We start from the raw sequence: 17,932 nt of genomic DNA, 5'->3' as shown, positions 1-17,932 counted from the left end.
TTGTTTTTTTCACGCAGGTTGAAAAAAAAAAAACCTTCACAAGAATCCTTTGTTTATTTCTTTAAAGTTCTCTCTGCTGGGAGAGAGAAGTGTGTGTGTGTGTGTAGCACCAAAATGACTCCATCATTGCCATCCTGTGGTTTGTATATAACACTGCATATGAACCTGAACTTAAAGGTGCTCCCTGCTGCATTTTCAAACATCCATCTGTCATTGTAAAATTAATTGTGATACCTTGCCTTGGTATAATTACCATAAACAAATGAGACCATGGTGAAGACTCTATCTAGTGTTTCTCAAACTGAAGACCACATTTCCTATAAACCCTGTTGCCTCCTGTCACAAAGAGGATCTTTGTTTAAACATGTAGCCTAAACATGGTGGAAGTGATTTTTTTTTCTTTTTTTCTTGCCATTGTGAGAAACTCCAAAAAGCATTAGAAGAACAGCGCCCTCCTCCTGTTTTGTGCTGTAAAGCAATCCAGCAGATTTCCCTCAAAATCCAACTTGGTGGCACGCAAAGAAAAACGCAGTCTTGTTTTTTTTGTGTCTAATAATAATTTATTGATGTTAAAATGCTACACGCAGCAATTCTACACATGCATTCTCTCTATCTCACACACACACATACTGCTGAGCTTTTCGGGTGTTTACAAAGAGGAAGTGAGTTGGACAGTGTGTGGTTGGAGGTTTGGGCCAGTTAGCATCGAGGCACGGAAACCAGCTTCAAACATAGCAGACGCACATACATAAAAGCCAGAGCGATGGACCACAAACATCCATCCATCTCACTCTTTATTAGAAGATATCACAATATATCATATTCTCTGAAGCATTCAAATGACCAAAAATAGGTTTGCGTATAAAATCCAGCAATAAAATATGTGCAACAGAGCAGTAAAATATACAATTAGAGGAGAGAACATTTAAGAAAAACTGAGAATTGCCCTTCTTTTGACTCAACTTCCCTGTCCCTTCTAGACTTCTCCTCTAAGAAAGCAAAAGGGAAATGAACACTGGTGCAAAAAAAACCCACATCACATTCTCTCAAAACCTAAGCAGGGCAAGATATGCAACATTCAAAATATTAAAAAGGTATCGGAAAAGAAAACGTCTCTTTGTTTTTCTCTCGTCGAGTCACTTCTTCAGGCCAATGGTCTCGTATGTGTCCGTGGTGTGTGGAGTCAAACCCTGAGAGAGATGAAGATCACACACTGATGAATGGAAATTATAACTTTATTTGTATTGCATATATATATTTGTATAGCACACAAATCTATAACACAACAATCAGCAATAAAAAAGGAAAGACTTTCACTCCTGACTCCATAGCTTGTTAACATCAACACAGAAAAAAAAATCAGAAACCAAATTAACAACACTACAGCACAATGACAGCAGATATCATACATATTATGAATAATGTGGTTTCTGAATTTGCCCACTTCTGTCCCTTCTCTCTCCCTCTCCATCACATCATTCACAACATCAACTACTCACTGTATAGATGCCCTCTTCAGCCTTCTGCCAGGGATATAAAACAACAGAATTAGCTACAAAGTAATTGTAAAAAAAAAAAAAAAAATGTCTTTGTGGCCTGACAGACTTTCTGTCTATTCTGGGACTTGGTCGTAACGGGATGTGTGAGTGAATGCATTGCATAGAGACTCTGTATCAAGAGGAAGTGTAAGAAAGATGAACTCTACAAGACTTAAAGTTAATGTGGGCTGGAAAGCCCCACACTCCAGGATTACTGCAATGTGTCTGTGTCTGTGTGTGTGTGTGTGTGTGTGTGTGTGTGTGTGTGTGTGTGTGTGTGTGTGTGCATCATGGGGCTGATTGGAGTTTTAGTTATACAAACATGTCTCAGAGAGGGAGCTGCTCTGGAGGCATGCAAAAACGTATTGGTTGAGGTAAACCAATAAACTAGCCATACTAGATCACTAATGTGATCTCATAAAATTTCATGAGATGAGCACGAACTCTGAAATGCAGACTATGTGTTGTGGACAGAAATTATGTCAAGATTACATTCCTCCACCACAAATCGGATGACATGACAATAGCAGTAATTGGACACCTCTAACGGTTAAGTTTAGCCAAGCAAAACAACTGGTTAAGGTTACAGTTAAGGTTTTGGTTAAGGTTAGGCAACTAAAACAATTTAGGTTAGGGAAAGGCTTTGGTCGTGGTCAAATAAGAAAAACTTTAGCTAAACATTAAAACTTCACTCAGAGTAGAAATCTTCTTGGGTGAGCTGGTAATCAAACCCAGGTCGTCGGAGTTGAGGGCAAACGCTTATGCCCATTGACCATCCCAATACCCGTATTTTCCATTGCATTATTTCAATGTCAGACTACTTCCCAATTCTACTCGTCTACTTCACGTAATCCTTTCATGACGGGAACAAGTAAGTCTCTCACTTTCTGTGCAACAGGACACATATTTGCATTTTAAGAGATTGTGCTCATGTCACAAAATGTCAGGTGATCCAGTCAGCTAGAGGGTTAACTCAACCACTGAGATTATTTCTGCCACCAAAGCTGCTCTGCCTCCAAGAAATGTTTGTAATAACTCCAATTTGTTCTGTGCGTGCATACATCTTTCTTTGAGTATTTGTTACTCTGCATGCATTATACAACAGGTCTTTTATTGGCCGTGTGTGTGTATATATGTGTGTGTATATAGGTGAATGTGTGTGTGTGTATGTGTGTGTGTGTTTTTTCTCACCGCCTTTGGCTTTTCTGTTCCAGTTTCGGCCTCCGTAGCATTACAGAGCTGTAAGTGAGAGAGGAACAGTTAGAAAACCTCTACGCATCACCATTTGTAGTCATTTTTAGTAGTAGTAGTAGTAGTAGTAGTAGTATTTGTATAATACTTTTCCAAACACAGTTAAAAACTTCACAAAGGAATAAACAGGTGTTAACAGCCTAGTAGTTTCTGTTTCATATACATACTGACAGAAAAATGTCTTTGGATGGCCACAATATATTGATAGATCTGTCAAGATTCACTCTCCTCTTCACTCTCAGCACGTTGATAGTCAAGAAGTCTTAATTCATTTTATTCACTTAATTTATGCTTAATTTATTTTACTGAATTTTTATTTTTTCCATTCCCAGTTTTTATCTTCGTTCAAGCTAACTACAGTAGAAACACACCTACTCTTCTACTCCTCTCACAAACACACAGGGAGCTTATAGGAGAAGATGATGATGACCGAGTACTGTGCACAATTCAGATCATCTAAATCTGTCAATATTACTGAGAAATATGTCGATATACTGTATGACAACGTGAATAAGTGAAATTCCCAGAATTACATATTTTTACAGCTTCTTTGCTTTTCTATTACCTTTTTTAATCTTTACTATGCTTTATTATGCTGACGACACCCCATTTTACACCTGGGCATTAATGATGTATCTGATTATTTTTTTATGATAGCTTTGTAGGAACAGAAAAATGAACACAATAAATAGCTGCTTCCACACGACAAGCCCCTACCACAACGATCCAAAAACTGACAAACTGAATTTTTGTCAGATAGAGACTATAAACCAGAAACTCCATTGTCTTTCTAGGCCTCTAATTTATGTCTTTTCTCAGCCTGTGTAAATAAAAAGGATTCCACTTTGAGATATAAAAAAACATATGCAAAAATTAGTTCTTGTCCATTTCTAGCTTTACACCATGCGTACCTTGAGTCTGCAGTAGAGCGCTGTCAGGATGATCCCGTACAGAAACAGAATACCGTCCAGAACGTAACAGATCTGAGGCTCTGCAAGAGCAGCTGAGGAAACACAGGGGGACATTTTGTTAGAAGCCAAACCACACCGTCTAATAATAGCACTTCTAAATATGTTGTTAATGTAGTGATAACCATCTAATAAATTTAGGTGTTGTAAAAACAGACTCTAGGCCCTTCTTGCCTAAACTCTTATACAATTATTGCATTACTGTATCCTGTAATTTATCCACGTTTTTGTCTGTTCTTTGCTTTTAGGGCAATGCACAAAGCCAAAGGTTTTATGACATTAACCTATATCATGACCATGTCTGTTTTCAATGACATTAGTGTTGTTTCATTGCCATTTGCAACAGGCTTTGATTGAGTAAAGTGGATTTCTTCATTTCAGATGTGAAACCAACAGCAAATGCATCCATTACATATGCTTTGAAATCACAGTCTACAAAGTAAACTTAAAGCATAATCTTGAATAGTAGTTACACGGTCTACAGAAATGTTGGTGATAGTATACAATTAAATGTAAATATCAGATAAAAAAAATAGGGGAGAATGGGGTAAGATTAGCCACTATCTACAGTTTGTGCTATTGTGTTAAATGTGTATTTATTATTATTATTTTTATATAATATTATGTTAGTTTCCATATAGACACAAAACATGACATCTCATACATTTATCACAAACAAAACAACCTAACATAAATTTAAAAAATGTGTATTTATTTCAAACAATAATTGCTTTGTATATTCAAGGCTGTTGGGAAACGGAAATAAAAGCTTTCTATACGCAATACAATTTTAAAAGTATGCCACAAAAGTTGGTGTCAGTGTTTTCCTAATGGTGAATATCTCATTTTGGAATTAAACTCTTCATTTCTTGTTCCATCACATTCTTACAACTTGACTTTTTATTTCAACAAATCATGGTGATTATTCCTTGAATTTTTTTTTATTTTTTAAAAATGTCTTTTCAACACACTGCGCCAGGACTAATGAAACATTTTACCCCGTAACTATTATTTTGAACAAACTTCACAGAGCAAATCAGGCCCACAGTTATGCCGTTTGTGGCCTCATATTGAACAATATAATGCTTTCAACTATTACATAATAAAGCCTCAAACGTTTCCAAGCTGTTTCCATTTAGATACAAGTATCAAGACATCTTTACAATGATGAAATCACTTTACCACTTTCTCCATACGCTCTCCTCCATCACATATTCAGAGAAATGAATTACCCTTCCTAAATCTGTGATCGCATGATTCATTTTGTGTACAGTTGCCTCGATACAAGGGGTGGCTCTTACCCACCGGCTCAACCTACCCCATTCTCCCCTATACAGAATAGAGGATGGGTGCCAATATATTTCTCCTTATCTTACAGGCTTATCAGTGTGGTCTAAGTTGAAAATGTTGATTAGGAAACCATCTCTACTTGCTTCCTCATATTCTTGGGTAGATGCGGTTAAGTGGGTGATATCTCATTATACCTCAGTGCTGAAACCAGGTTTGTGTTGATTACATTAACCAGAGCAGGAAAGTTCCAGCGAAATTCCTGCACAACGGATTTGTAGGAAGAGCAAACGATGACTCAAATCAGTGGATCATGTCTTTTAAATCATGTATGGCCTTTCTTGGCCACTGCATATCATTCCCATATTTTTAATATTTACATGTAATCAGAGCCGTTAATGGACTTATTTGGAGGGACAAATAGAGTCAAGAGTACGTCAAACCATATTAAGGCAGACATCTTTAAAAATGTTTCCTTTTCAGTTCTACATGTTGTCTCTTGTATGGGAGACCAAAACTGTGGTGCGCTATCTACAGGACCATCTCCTTTGGTTTCCGCATCTTATATCTGACACGGGCTCAAAGGAAATTGCAAACACTTTATAAACCTCCTAAAATAGCTAATAGTATGATGTCGATGCTTGACTAATAGCTCTCTGCGTGTCCCAACATATTACCCAATATGCACCCACTCATTTGAAATGTATTCCATACTGAGAACAATGAGCGCTAACAATGCAGAACTCCTGACGCACTCGCATTTCGCAACTTGTGAAACTTAATTTCTTTTCCTTTTTTGTGATTTAAATGTGCACATAAATAAGTGCACACTTGTTTCTCACTTCTAATTCACCTATAATCACGGTGTATGCCAGGTTGCAATAGTGATGGATGTAGAGTGATATGTACAGTTCAGTGGATTTGGGGGTGTAAGAGAAGGCTAATTGAAGGAGATATATACAATTACAACCACTATTTTCTAAATCTAACACTGGTTGGTACAGAGAGTGGGTGTAGGAAACATCATGGGAATTCTGAAACCTTGAGATATTTCAATTCTAAAATTCAAAACAGTAGTGAATTGATTCTGCCTTGGCCTTTTACACCATTTACACCACTTCAGTGGCTTCTTGGCCTTCTCTTAGACCCCAATATTCATTCACCTTTCTACTGTTAAAAATACATGTCTATGTAAGTGTATGTCTAATATCTAGGCTCATCCAGAAAGTAGAATTGATTTATCTCATCTCAGAAGTGCTTTGCCCTGACTTTTGAGAATGCTCAAACGTCACCTCAGCTGATATTTGAAACCAATCCAGAATCTGTCTTTTGTCCAAGTCGATGTGTGTGTGCAGTCAGATAGGGGAGTTAATAACGTCGCCGCGTAAACCAGCGTCTATGCCACTTCTCATAAAAGCAGCAAGTACGTAGCCAACAGGGTCGGCTTCTCCTTTCACAGGAACTGTTATGTGGTGACTTCATTACTGCGACCTACGCTTACAGTGAAAAAGGCCCAGATGTCAGCAAACCTCACTGCTCTAAATAGACGCACACAGCCAGCAAACATCAAGTATCAGTATTTTCCGAAAATCATTTTTATCTTGGTTCTTTTGACGACCTCTACGTGGCAAACAGGCCTTAAATGTTGAACTTTTTTTTATGTTTATGGGTTGCAGTATACAAGAAATGTAATTTTAAAAGTAGAATTCAGTTTACCATAACTCTAAGAAACCAGTTAAAATGGTTTAATTGTTTGGAAATCAAGGTTATCAAATCAAAAACCCCTTATGTTTCTCCTAGTCACCCTGGTTAACCATATCTCAAACATATCTCAACTAGATGACTTTTCCAAACTCCCAAGGCCCAGAGCGATAGAGAAACCTAAAGGTTCGTCCCAAGTAGAAGTCACTACTCACCGACACTTCCAAAACTCATCCATAGAGGAACAGCCAAGAGTAACGGGCTTCTGCCCCACATGGCCGCGGTAACAGAAAACTCGAAACACGGATCACAGACTAGTGGGCTTATCTGGCTGGCGGCGGACTGCAGCGCAGGGCGAGAAAGACGTTTTGTGGGTGGCTTGCCTCTGAGCTCTGGTGAAGATTCAAGTATTGCATACCCTCGCAGTCAGAGGGGAAGTTGTGGTCTGAGCTCTCAGTCCATTTGTCTCAGATCTCATTAGACCACTCCCCTTTCAACACCAAGCCAGAGGAAGGACCCACATTATCTAGGCTTTGGTCTTGTCATTTTTGACACTTGATCTTCTCACATGTTTTGAGAGAGTTTGAGGAAATGCAGCGTTCAAAATAAGCAGGCAATCTGCCTTTACCGTTTCATGAACCCTCCAATTCAGCCTATCCAAATCTGACTGTGAAAAAAAAACACATACTACCTTGCAGTTCGGTGATAAAATATTTATTAGGTGTATTTAGGCATTGTACATCAATGATTATGAGCGGAGTCATCTGTCAAAAGCCTCACTACAGATAGTGAATAGGAACAGAACCTGACAAACAGATGGAGGAGAGGATGAGTTCTCTTCTTCAATATGGAACCGATACATTATTAGCAGCTTCATTAACGGTTAACGGTCAACCTCGCCAAACACGATGTCCTGTGTACCTGTCATGAGAAAAGAAGACGAAAAGACGAATTAAAATACAACTTAATACACATACCAACATTCACATTGTTACAACACTTACAGATCAGAGTTTTTTGCCATTTAGAAGCTGGTTTCTTGCACTTTAAAAAGACAATAATCAGTTTCTTACCAATAATGGCCACCACATCGGCTAGCATGTGTCCCCTGGCCATTTTATCCAGACCGGCCTAGGAAGAAGAAACACATTTATTAACATTCAAAATAACAGAAAACTGGCGTTACTCACATTATGTAAAAAGGCCATGCTCTTATAAAAGTGAATATTCATAATTCATGAGGTTATAGCCTAAAGTTCATGCTACAAACTAATCTAATAGTTTGTTTTTGCAACTTTAAAGACATTTAGCCTTGAAGACCAAAATTCAAATGACTACCTTAAACAGCAATTCATGCACCCATGAGCCAGGATGAGCAGGAAGGAGGAAGGGGAGGGCTTCTGTGTGCTTTTAAAAATGGTTCTATAGTACTTTATAAAATGTGCTTAATTAACTAAAAGTAGCCTTAAGGAGGAGCCGTTAAACGGACTGAATAATTAATGGCTGGTGTGTTTAATAATTCACGGCGTCTTGTGAAGTTTAAGCTGCGTACCAAGTGAGCGAATCCGGGAGCTTTGATCTTGCAGCGGTAGGGTCTGCTGGAGCCGTCCGAGACCAGATAAACACCGAACTCTCCCTGGAAGCGACAGACAGACACACACACACACACACACACAAATATACACAACAAGCAAGCAGGTTACATAACAACGACAAGAAAGTCCCTCAAGGCCTGGAAAAGGCATCCCAATTAAAGGGAATGCGAATTTCAGAAGACTCACACCCACATCTGTGCACTGAGGATCTACAGAGTCCCGCATTTCAAAAGCAAGTGGGAGTTTTTGTTTGCTAGTTTCAAATGGTAGACTTTATCGACAGCCCAGGAATCTATCTGAGCATCTACACATCATTATACCTATGGGGCCGGTGAAAAGAAAACAGCAGAAAGGCAAACAATTTCAGATATACACACTCACTGAGCACTTTATTAGGAACACTATACTAACACTGGCTACCAAAGCGACACCTGTCTCAAGGTTCGATGTGTTGTGCGTTCTGAGATGCTTTTCTGCTCACCACAGTTGTAAAGAGGTTATCTGAGTTACTGAAGCCTTTCTGTCAGCTCCAACCAGTCTGATCATTCTCCTCTGACCGCTCTCATCAACAAGGCGTTTCCATTCGCAGAACTGCCGCTTACTGGATGTTTTTTTGTTTTTCGCACCATTCTGTATAACCTCTAGAGACTGCTGTGCGTAAAAAATCCCAGGAGATTAGCAGTTTCAGTAATACTCAAACCAGCCTGTGTGGCACCAACAACCACGCCACGGTCAAAGTCACTGAGATCACATTTTTTCCCCATTCTGATGTTTGATGTGAACATTAACTGAAGCTGCTGACCTGTATCTGCATGCTCTTATGCACTGCACTGCTGCCACATGATTGGCTGATAGGATAATTGCATGAATAAGCAGGTGTACAGGTGTTCCTAATAAAGTGCTCGGTGAGTGTAATTCTAGAACTTCGAGGTGAATGTGAGTTCTATGTATCCTTTCCAAAAATTATACACACAATAAATCACAACTGATTAAGTTGGATGGGTGGCCTCACCTTGGGTGCCTCCACGGCTGTGTATGTGGCCCCAGGTGGGACCTGGTAGCCCTCTGTGTACAGTTTAAAGTGGTGGATCAGAGACTCCATAGACATCTAGCATGGGGAGCACAAAAAAGATGTTTGAAGCGCATACCAATGACGTGTTGCACATCTGGCAGTTTATGCACACAGAAATAAGAGGTGGTTGTGTCTAAGCATGTTAATTCAAATGTAGCTTACAATTTCACAATGGACAATGAATAACCACTGCTATTTATACAGTTTTCATGCAGTTGTAACATTAAATCAGCAGTGAACTCATGCCTTAAGGCTGGACAAACTACAACTTCAAGTTTAATCAGTCTTAAGCGCATTTTACAGGATTGCCCCAATTCTGTAAAGAGGATGGTGAAAAAACGAATTAGTGATATCATACAAAATTTAATTTAACTGCACACATTAAACACAGAAGTGCTAAAACACACTGATAAAGTGCGTGGTAAAAAAAAAAAAAAGGAAGTCAAATTTTGCTGAATTAGACTGAAAAGAATAAAAGAAGAAGAGGGAAACCAAAGGGTGGTGAGGGAGGTATGGGGAGGAGGGAGGGCCAAAAACGATGCTCTTCCCGTTAGTCTCACCTTCATCTCGGACCTCTTGGGCGGGGCCACCTTGGCATCGTCCACCTTAATCTCTCCTTCGGGCATCTTGTTGAGCGCCTGGAGCATGATCCTCAGGCACTGCCTCATCTCCTCCACTCTGCACAGATACCTGGACCACACACACACAGAAAATACCATTAAACTTGATGCTGCTACTACTATCTGTTAGCGATGCCCCTATAAATCGGCCACCAATCATAATTGGCCAATAGTCATTCCTAATTGGTCATCGGCCGATCACCTTTTCAACTGCCCCATCACATTATAGGCCTACATTTGTTATTTACGCTGATGTGCCATTTGACAGTACAGTATTTATTGTTTTTTTAATAGAGAATGGGCCTATCCATTCTTTAAGTGGCTTTGCTGTTTGTAATTTCAGAGAGAGACTTAGTCAATGCATTTCACTCTTGTCTGAACACAGAGCTTTGAAAGTTTTTGATTATTGTATGTTGCATCATTTCAATTGCCGATCAGATCAGTGAGCCCATCACACCGTTACAAAACCCATAATGGGATTTGGGCCTAAAAACCTGATCGGTGCATCCCTACCATCTGTAACAGCTTCACTTGAGTAGTAAGCAAAATCAAAATTTACAGTGATTTTAGAGCAGCTAAGGCAGTTTTAGGCATGATTCAGCTATTTTTCAAATCAATAATATAGCAATGTAGAGCAATATAGTTCTTTATCAGTGGCTAAACCACGTTGACCTGATTTTCAGTTTACACATATCTGAATTAACTGAGATGTGGTCAAAACTGTGTGTTTAACAAATATTTTATATCAGCTTTGAATGTGACTCATCAGAAATGAGGAACTATCCGTTTTATAAATAAATATGATGATCTGTTAGTTGTGTTTGATTTTAGAAAACTGTAATTTCCTCTGTGAGGCAACTGCAGCATAAAAAAAAAAGAGTTCCAAATGAACAATCAAGATACACGGTGCACCCAGTGATCTTTCCAACTGCAGGCAGCAGCGAAACATCCTTGAGAAACTGGCTCGATATTCATGCTTACAAAAGGGGGTCGTAAAATAAAAATAAAAGATGGGCATTTGCAACATTCTCACCTGTCATAGCAGTCACCCTTGCTTCCGATGGGGACGTCGAACTCCACCTCGTCGTACTTGTCGTACGGCTGGGACTTCCTCAGGTCCCACTTGATGCCCGACCCTCTCAGCATCACGCCGCTGATGGAGGGACGAGGAGAGAGGCGATAAGTATCAGGGTTCCTACACATTTCTGCTCATCGAACTCCTTGGGACATCACAAAATTTACATCGACACAACACTTGTGTCAGCAAATGTTCAAACGTTGCTTTTGTTGAGAAGCTTTTGAAATGTGGGGCATTTCAAAAGCCAAAAGTCTTGTTTTGGCTGGCAACAATTGGGAATTTACAATCATATTTTCACGAAATTTGACATTTAAGCTCTTATTCCTTCAAAAGATATTACATCTACCAGCTGAAAAAATTAAACGAACACATTTCCAAGACATTTCCCGCAGTTTCCGGCCATTCACAGTCATTTTTTTGAAGTCCTAGAGAACAAAATGTTTAAATTCCATGACTTCCAGGGAGAGAGCAAGTGAGCAAAAGACAGCAGGGGGGAGAGCCTGAGCAGAGGAAAGGGCCTAAAAGTTTTCATCAGTGCGTTACCTGAAGCCATAGTTGAGGGCATCTTCAGCCTTAACCACCCCGATGTCCACGGTGCGGTTCTTCCAGATACGGTTGTTGGTCAACATCTGGCCAAAGGAAAACCAACAGATTGTCAAATCTACTGATCACATCTACACCACATCCTTCACACCACCCGTATTGTTTTAAGAACTCAGGGAGATTACAAATAATGAAAAGACAACCGCTCACCTCTTCCACCTCATCGATTCTGATGGAGAAATTCTTGCACCACTCATAGATGTCGTCCATCAGACCTAGGGGCATATCCTGCAACAAAGTTAAGATCATCAGCACTTCTATAATCATCATAGGGTCTATCATCATCATCATCACAGGTCTTACAAATACCCTAGCAAGATGTAGTTTCAGCATACATACCTTCTCATTTTCATCACAATCTAACTGATGCAGTGACCTGCATACAACGTCAAACCCACAGACGTGAGAACAGCATCACTCAGTCCACTCCCTACCTGGTGAACGCCACCGGGTCTGACATAGGCGGCGTGCATCCTGGCTCCAGACACTCGCTCATAAAACTCAAACATCTGAGAAGGAAGGACGGTCAGACAGTTAGAGGGCTTCACACCTGACAGTAGTAGACGGTAAAATGACTTTCCGCTGCATGGTTAGTGGCACTCTATCTTGCGTTTGGGAATGAGGTATTAACTCAAATGTCTCCGTTCATAATAGAGAGCAAATATCAGATAACCTTTGAGGTAAGAGGAGGTCACTGAACTGGCCTTCTGGCTGAGGGCGAACTAATACTACAAACAGTTTTGACCTGGTTAGGCAGTAAAATGGCGGTGGTCAACGGTATCAAGACCTTGTATGTGACTCCAAAGTAAAGAAGGAAGGGAGGGAAGAAGGACGGATCGATCCCAGGGGCGATTTGCATTACAAAAGACGAACACAACAGTGTGCAGCAGCGCTCCTGACCTTCTCTCTCTCCTCGAACATCCAGAAGAAGGGGGTCATGGCACCGATGTCCAGGGCGTGTGTGGTGATGGCCATGATGTGGTTCAGGATGCGAGTCAGCTCTCCGTACAGCACTACAAACACAGCACAGAACACGTCCAACCACTGTGTTGACTGGCTGCTTAAACACAGCTAACATTTACCTCATATAAGGCAATAAAACAATGTGACCACCAGCTGCCCCGCACGGTCCAGAGGTACACATGGCATCCATCACAGCAGACTGGAGCCATTGATTAACAGCCAGCTGTGTGCTTGGATGTGGCAACATTCCAAACACAATTCAAATCAGTAGCATTCATCAAGACTCCTTCAAGCAGCTCAAGTCTACTATTCATTCACAATCACAGTGAGATATGTGTCCACCTTTCAGCGTCTGAAATCAACTTTTTGGCTCAGAAATGTGTTGCCCTACCTGTTTTCAATGCCATTTTATGTATAGAATCAGGTACTTGCTTACTTCGACACAAAGGAGCATGGTCATAATTCATCATGAAGCGCACTAATTCAAATTACAAGAGAGCATTTTGAAGTGATATGTTATCATCACAAAATGTCACCGGCCAGTGACCTTTATTTAGTTATCTGCCAAAGACGAATTTTACCGGCATTTGGCACTAGGTGGGCGTTAATTGGGACAGTGTTATGGGGTATCAGCAGGTTTCAGAAAGCCAGATTTAAGACTTTGAAGACCTTTTTAATGCTACCTGGAATCAGAATTTAAAGACTAATTTAACCACCGAAATAAAGAAACAAAAACTCTATTTCTGGTTCCATCTTGTGTCCCTGTACCTCTGATCCACTGCGCGCGGGGCGGAGCCTGGATGTTGAGCAGCTTCTCCACGGCCAGAGAGTAGGCCTGCTCGTTGCACATCATGGATACGTAGTCCAGGCGGTCAAAGTAGGGCAGAGCCTGAGACGCAAAAGAAAGGGGAAGTGAGATGCTGTGGTCAAGAGACGTCAGGAGTTATGCAACACACGTCCTTGTCTGACTTTTTTTTAAGTTATCTTTCGTCAATTGAGGCCGAAAGAGTTTCATTTTTGTCTTGAGTGGGCTTCTATCCCCATTATCCTGTGGCATGGAGTTTTTGGGCACAGTTCTCCACCGGTTAGCAGGACAAGCCAGCTCATTTAGTATCCATTCTCTACTGAGCAGCAGTATGCTGTTGCTCTGAACACAATGAAAACGAGCATTTTGCAATAGGCTGTGCTGCAATTTAAACATGATGTTGACATGTTTCCAGTACAACACCATTATTCAGTTGTGATGCTGGGTTCAAATCCAGGGTAGCACCAATGCCTCGTCTAGTTCCAAGCAGATCTCACACCCTCCGATACATACATACACAAAGGCTAATTTTACCATTATCTCAGGGATGTAGGGTAAGGGATAAAGTAATATAGCCATACAGCATTTAAGGACAGTTGTGTAAACGGTTTAATACCTGCAGGTAGGTCTTGTACTCGATGAGTTTCTCGGTGCCGCGGTGCAGCAGGCCGATGTGGGGGTCACACTTCTTGACAGACTCTCCGCTGAGCTCCATCACCAGACGCAGCACACCGTGAGCCGCGGGGTGCTGGGGGCCAAAGTTGATGGTCAGGTTGGACACCTCCTTGTCCGCGGGAGGATCTTTGTCTGCAGGAAGAAAGAAATAATAGAGGGGAGGATTAGGGGAATAAAGGGACTTTCTGAGCAAAGAGCTGGGTTTACAACGGCATCTGAGGCTTCTTTTACACCACAGACCTTTATCCTCAATTCTGAATTGCTTCACATATCTGATTTCTGTGGATGACTATTCATATCTATTCTAGGACTTAACTCATATCTGATACCAATTAGGGCTGAACAATTAATCGAAATTTTATCGAAATCGCAATATGGCCAACTGCAATTTTCAAATCGCAGGAGTTTCAATATTTGTTAACGGCAAAAAATACCATTTTAAATTAAATATTGTCGTGCTGCAGAGATGTCCTGGCCTACACATCATATTCTACAGACTTAAGAAAACATCTTTGTTTGGTACAGATCCCTGCAAAAATCACACCATAATCATTTTAATACGTTTTTCAATGAAAATGAGAATAATGGTGTAAAAATTATCATTCCCTCTAATATCGCAAATCATATCGCAATTGCAATATCAGTCAAAATAATCGCAATTAGATATTTTTTCAAAATCGTCCTATTACCAATATGAACTGACAGCAATATCGAAAAGACAGAGTGGTGTGCAGAGAAACAAAAACAAAAGCCGTCACAGCGGGTTTTTTCAACACATTTCAGTTACAGTATGTGCAGAGTTTTGACGGTTCACCCTAAATACTGATCAAGTCGGCCATTTGGCTTTCTTTCCACTGTTGTGTCTCATTGCCCTTCATTCTAATGCTGGCTCAGCCAAACTGCCATAACAGCTAAAATTCTGACAAGGTAGTGAGTTGAATGACCTAAGATTTATTTATAGTCACTGCAACGCTGACAATTTCCAATTTAAGCGTTCAAATACAAGTCCCATTTTGGTTGCACGCCTTGGGATCTGATTTTGCACCACACATTTTTTTGCTGTTCACACACTGATTAGGACACATCAGATCTGTGTCACATGTGAGGGGGGAAAAAAAAATCTGAATTGGGACACTCAGCTGCAGTGGGAACGAAGCCTTAGTGCTCATTTTGGCCCCACTGTGAATCAAAAAAGATCACACAACTATGTGTTCAGGCACTCCAGACCAGATCTGGGACAAGCAGGCTATGACAACCGGGTCTGGTTTGGAACAATGTTTAGAATAAAGCTTGATTTGTGTGCAAAGCCACAAAAAGAGTCTGCAGCACCTACAGAGGTTTGTATAGACACACATTACATATCCTCAAATCTGTTACCATGAATGCATAGTTTAAGTCGTCAAATGTTTACATACAAGCAAATACTCAAGCATGAAAGCTGGTGTGCTGTATAGGATCAAACTCATTTGACACATTCCCAAGCACACACAAACTAGGCTTGATTTCTCCAAATATCTAGAATGCTTTCACAGATTCCAAGGTGGAGGTCAAGGGAGAACAGAAATCCTTCAACTGGCAGCCTTAAAAACTGTGACTGTGTGGATGGCTGGTACCGTTCCATGGTGGTGGGGACCATTTCTCATTGATGGCGGTGGGATACATCACTGCCCCAGCAAACTGCTCCGTCCACTCCACATCTGGCTGCCATTGCTTCTGCCTGCAAGAACCCACGCAGGGACAGAAGCATTTAAAAACAAGGTGTGTCAATGGGACTTCTGCCTCTCAGGCAATTCATTGATCAAATGATAGATGCGTAGCTAGTATACTAGGGCTAACTCATTACTCAGCATGTATGCGACACAAGTAGGTGTCAATCAGGCTAATCACATGTGGCCAAAGAGGCTTTAATCTCATTTTGTCATGACTGGCATTTGGGCATGGCGCTACACTGTGCCTGCCAACCTGACCGCTGATAAGCAGATTTGACGTGTGTGGTGTGAGAAGCAAGAGGAGCAGAGATTTGGGCACTGCTGGTATAACAGGGTATCTGCAAATTTAAAAAAAAAAAAAAAAAAAAAATTTGAAAGAAATTGACTTCACTCCACGCCCTTTTAAAAGCCCCTAACGCTTAATTCAGATAGATATTCTGAGGCTTTTTCAGGACCTGCAGACTCCCTGTTTATTCTGCTATGTTGGTAAAACATTGCGGTTTAGTCCCAAACCTCTCTACCTGTTGCTGATTTGATGTAATTTATAATACTTGTGAAATATGCCAATCACCTTGAGCTTATAATGGGCCGAGAAGATGCCAGACAGCGTCAGAATGGTAAACACTGTCACACGTTGGGTAACCGGAGTCTACTAGCTAACGACTAGACAACAAGATAACTGATATATCCTGACATATAAGACCGCTATTTAGACTGGCATAGCTAGCTGGTTGTATGCATGACTTATGAAAACATAACACTTTTGAAAATGAGAGAAAGTACAAACTGCCCGGGATAACTAACGTTATTATGAAGCCTGACAAAGTCGGCTTATTAGCATTATGCTAACGTTAGCCGTTTCGTGTGCATGATATTTCTGTGGTCCGTTAGCTAACAGAGCTTGAAATACAAACAGTCGCATGACGCGTCACCTTAATATATTTACCATCTTACCTGTTTTGCAGGACAGTACACCCGGGGCTCACCAAATTACTATTTAATAACAAATTTGTTGAAGGACGTCCTAGTTTAGTAAGCGACCTCAACATTGTGGCCGCCATCTTGGCTGTCAGACAACCTCTGGCCAATGACGTAGAGGGGTTTCTTCTTTTGTGGTTTTTGGAGCGCAGTGTGTGTAGATGCGTGTCTGCCACCTATCGGTTTAAAGTATAATGACAAGTGTATCAGCAATGACACTGGTAAAGAAAAAGGAGGATAAACTATATATTAAAATAATAATATAATAATAATAAACTTTATTTGTATAGCACCTCCGGTCAATGATCAACATGTGGCAACAACCACCAATAGAAAAAATCTTATTTTTTCAGTAAAGCATTAACTCCTGCATTTTTCCCCTTAAAAGACCCTATCCTCATGTAACCAACATCAGTTTGATACTACTTATTATGTCTACTATGAATTTACATAATAAAGGAATGTGGGTAAAATTAGTTAAGATGGTTTTACTCTCCATTACACCTCTGCATATAAGCAATATGACACATGTACTTATAATGTAGCTTCCATTCCCCCTGCATTTAGCCTACTATGTGAAAAGGTGTGCTTGCAAAATAATGATCAGCTCCAGTAAAACCATCCCCCCAAAAGACCACAAAGTTCTCTTTTTATAAAAAACAGTGCTTTTATTTATGTAATACTGTGGAAAAATAATTACATACCATTTTTAAAAAATATTGAAGATAATGAAATTAAAAAATGAGAGTTTGATAACGTTCGTTGTACATCTTTTGAACAGTTTTCTCTGCTACGAAGAACAGTACAATAAGATAAACATTGGATTTTCCTAAATTCAAAGACACAATAATACAGGATACAGTCCTACCAGAGGTATAAAAGTATTGTAACAGGATTGTGAGAGAAATGATATGGACATATACTGAAACGCACACTCGCGCACGTAGACACACACAGACATGCACACACACATACTGTATACACACGGACATGCATACAAGTGGGGCGCTGCATGTATATGCTTCCCATACGCACACAGCCATTCACACATCTATACAAACACACTGTACAAATCGATGTGCGCGCCAA

The 17,932-nt window shown here is 40.3% G+C and overlaps 2 protein-coding genes across 3 annotated transcripts; both read right to left on the bottom strand.

The window, feature by feature from the left end:
- Positions 1-548: 548 nt before the first annotated feature.
- On the bottom strand, positions 549-7,156 carry fcer1g (Fc epsilon receptor IgFc epsilon receptor Ig). Of its 2 annotated transcripts, none has more exons than XM_071530005.1 (5): positions 6,961-7,156; positions 3,701-3,792; positions 2,730-2,777; positions 1,500-1,520; positions 549-1,190 (listed from the first exon to the last, which is right to left on the bottom strand). In XM_071530005.1, the coding sequence occupies exons 1-5, from the start codon at positions 7,019-7,021 to the stop codon at positions 1,137-1,139; spliced, it is 276 nt and encodes a 91-aa protein (XP_071386106.1). In that variant the 5' UTR covers positions 7,022-7,156; the 3' UTR covers positions 549-1,136. The 2 variants fall into 2 exon arrangements, with proteins under 2 accessions (XP_071386106.1, XP_071386105.1); XM_071530004.1 differs by having other exon boundaries at positions 1,500-1,523; positions 6,961-7,150.
- A 287-nt stretch (positions 7,157-7,443) lies between these two features.
- ndufs2 (NADH:ubiquinone oxidoreductase core subunit S2) lies at positions 7,444-16,941 on the bottom strand. The gene is made up of 14 exons (XM_071530003.1): positions 16,820-16,941; positions 15,770-15,873; positions 14,098-14,288; positions 13,445-13,565; positions 12,614-12,726; positions 12,148-12,222; positions 11,864-11,941; positions 11,654-11,739; positions 11,066-11,185; positions 9,973-10,102; positions 9,353-9,448; positions 8,298-8,381; positions 7,819-7,876; positions 7,444-7,666 (listed from the first exon to the last, which is right to left on the bottom strand). Exons 1-14 carry the CDS (start codon positions 16,924-16,926, stop codon positions 7,629-7,631), a joined length of 1,401 nt encoding a protein of 466 aa, XP_071386104.1. The 5' UTR covers positions 16,927-16,941; the 3' UTR covers positions 7,444-7,628.
- Positions 16,942-17,932: the final 991 nt, after the last annotated feature.

This window comes from Centroberyx affinis, unplaced genomic scaffold (assembly GCF_046629955.1).
Source record: "Centroberyx affinis isolate AG114_WGS23_722 - 3 ecotype Tasmania unplaced genomic scaffold, CSIRO-AGI_Caff_v1 ptg001859l_1, whole genome shotgun sequence".
Lineage (NCBI taxonomy): Eukaryota > Metazoa > Chordata > Actinopteri > Beryciformes > Berycidae > Centroberyx > Centroberyx affinis.
The sequence above is the reverse complement of the archived record's forward strand: the minus strand, read 5'-3'. Positions and strand labels throughout refer to the sequence as shown.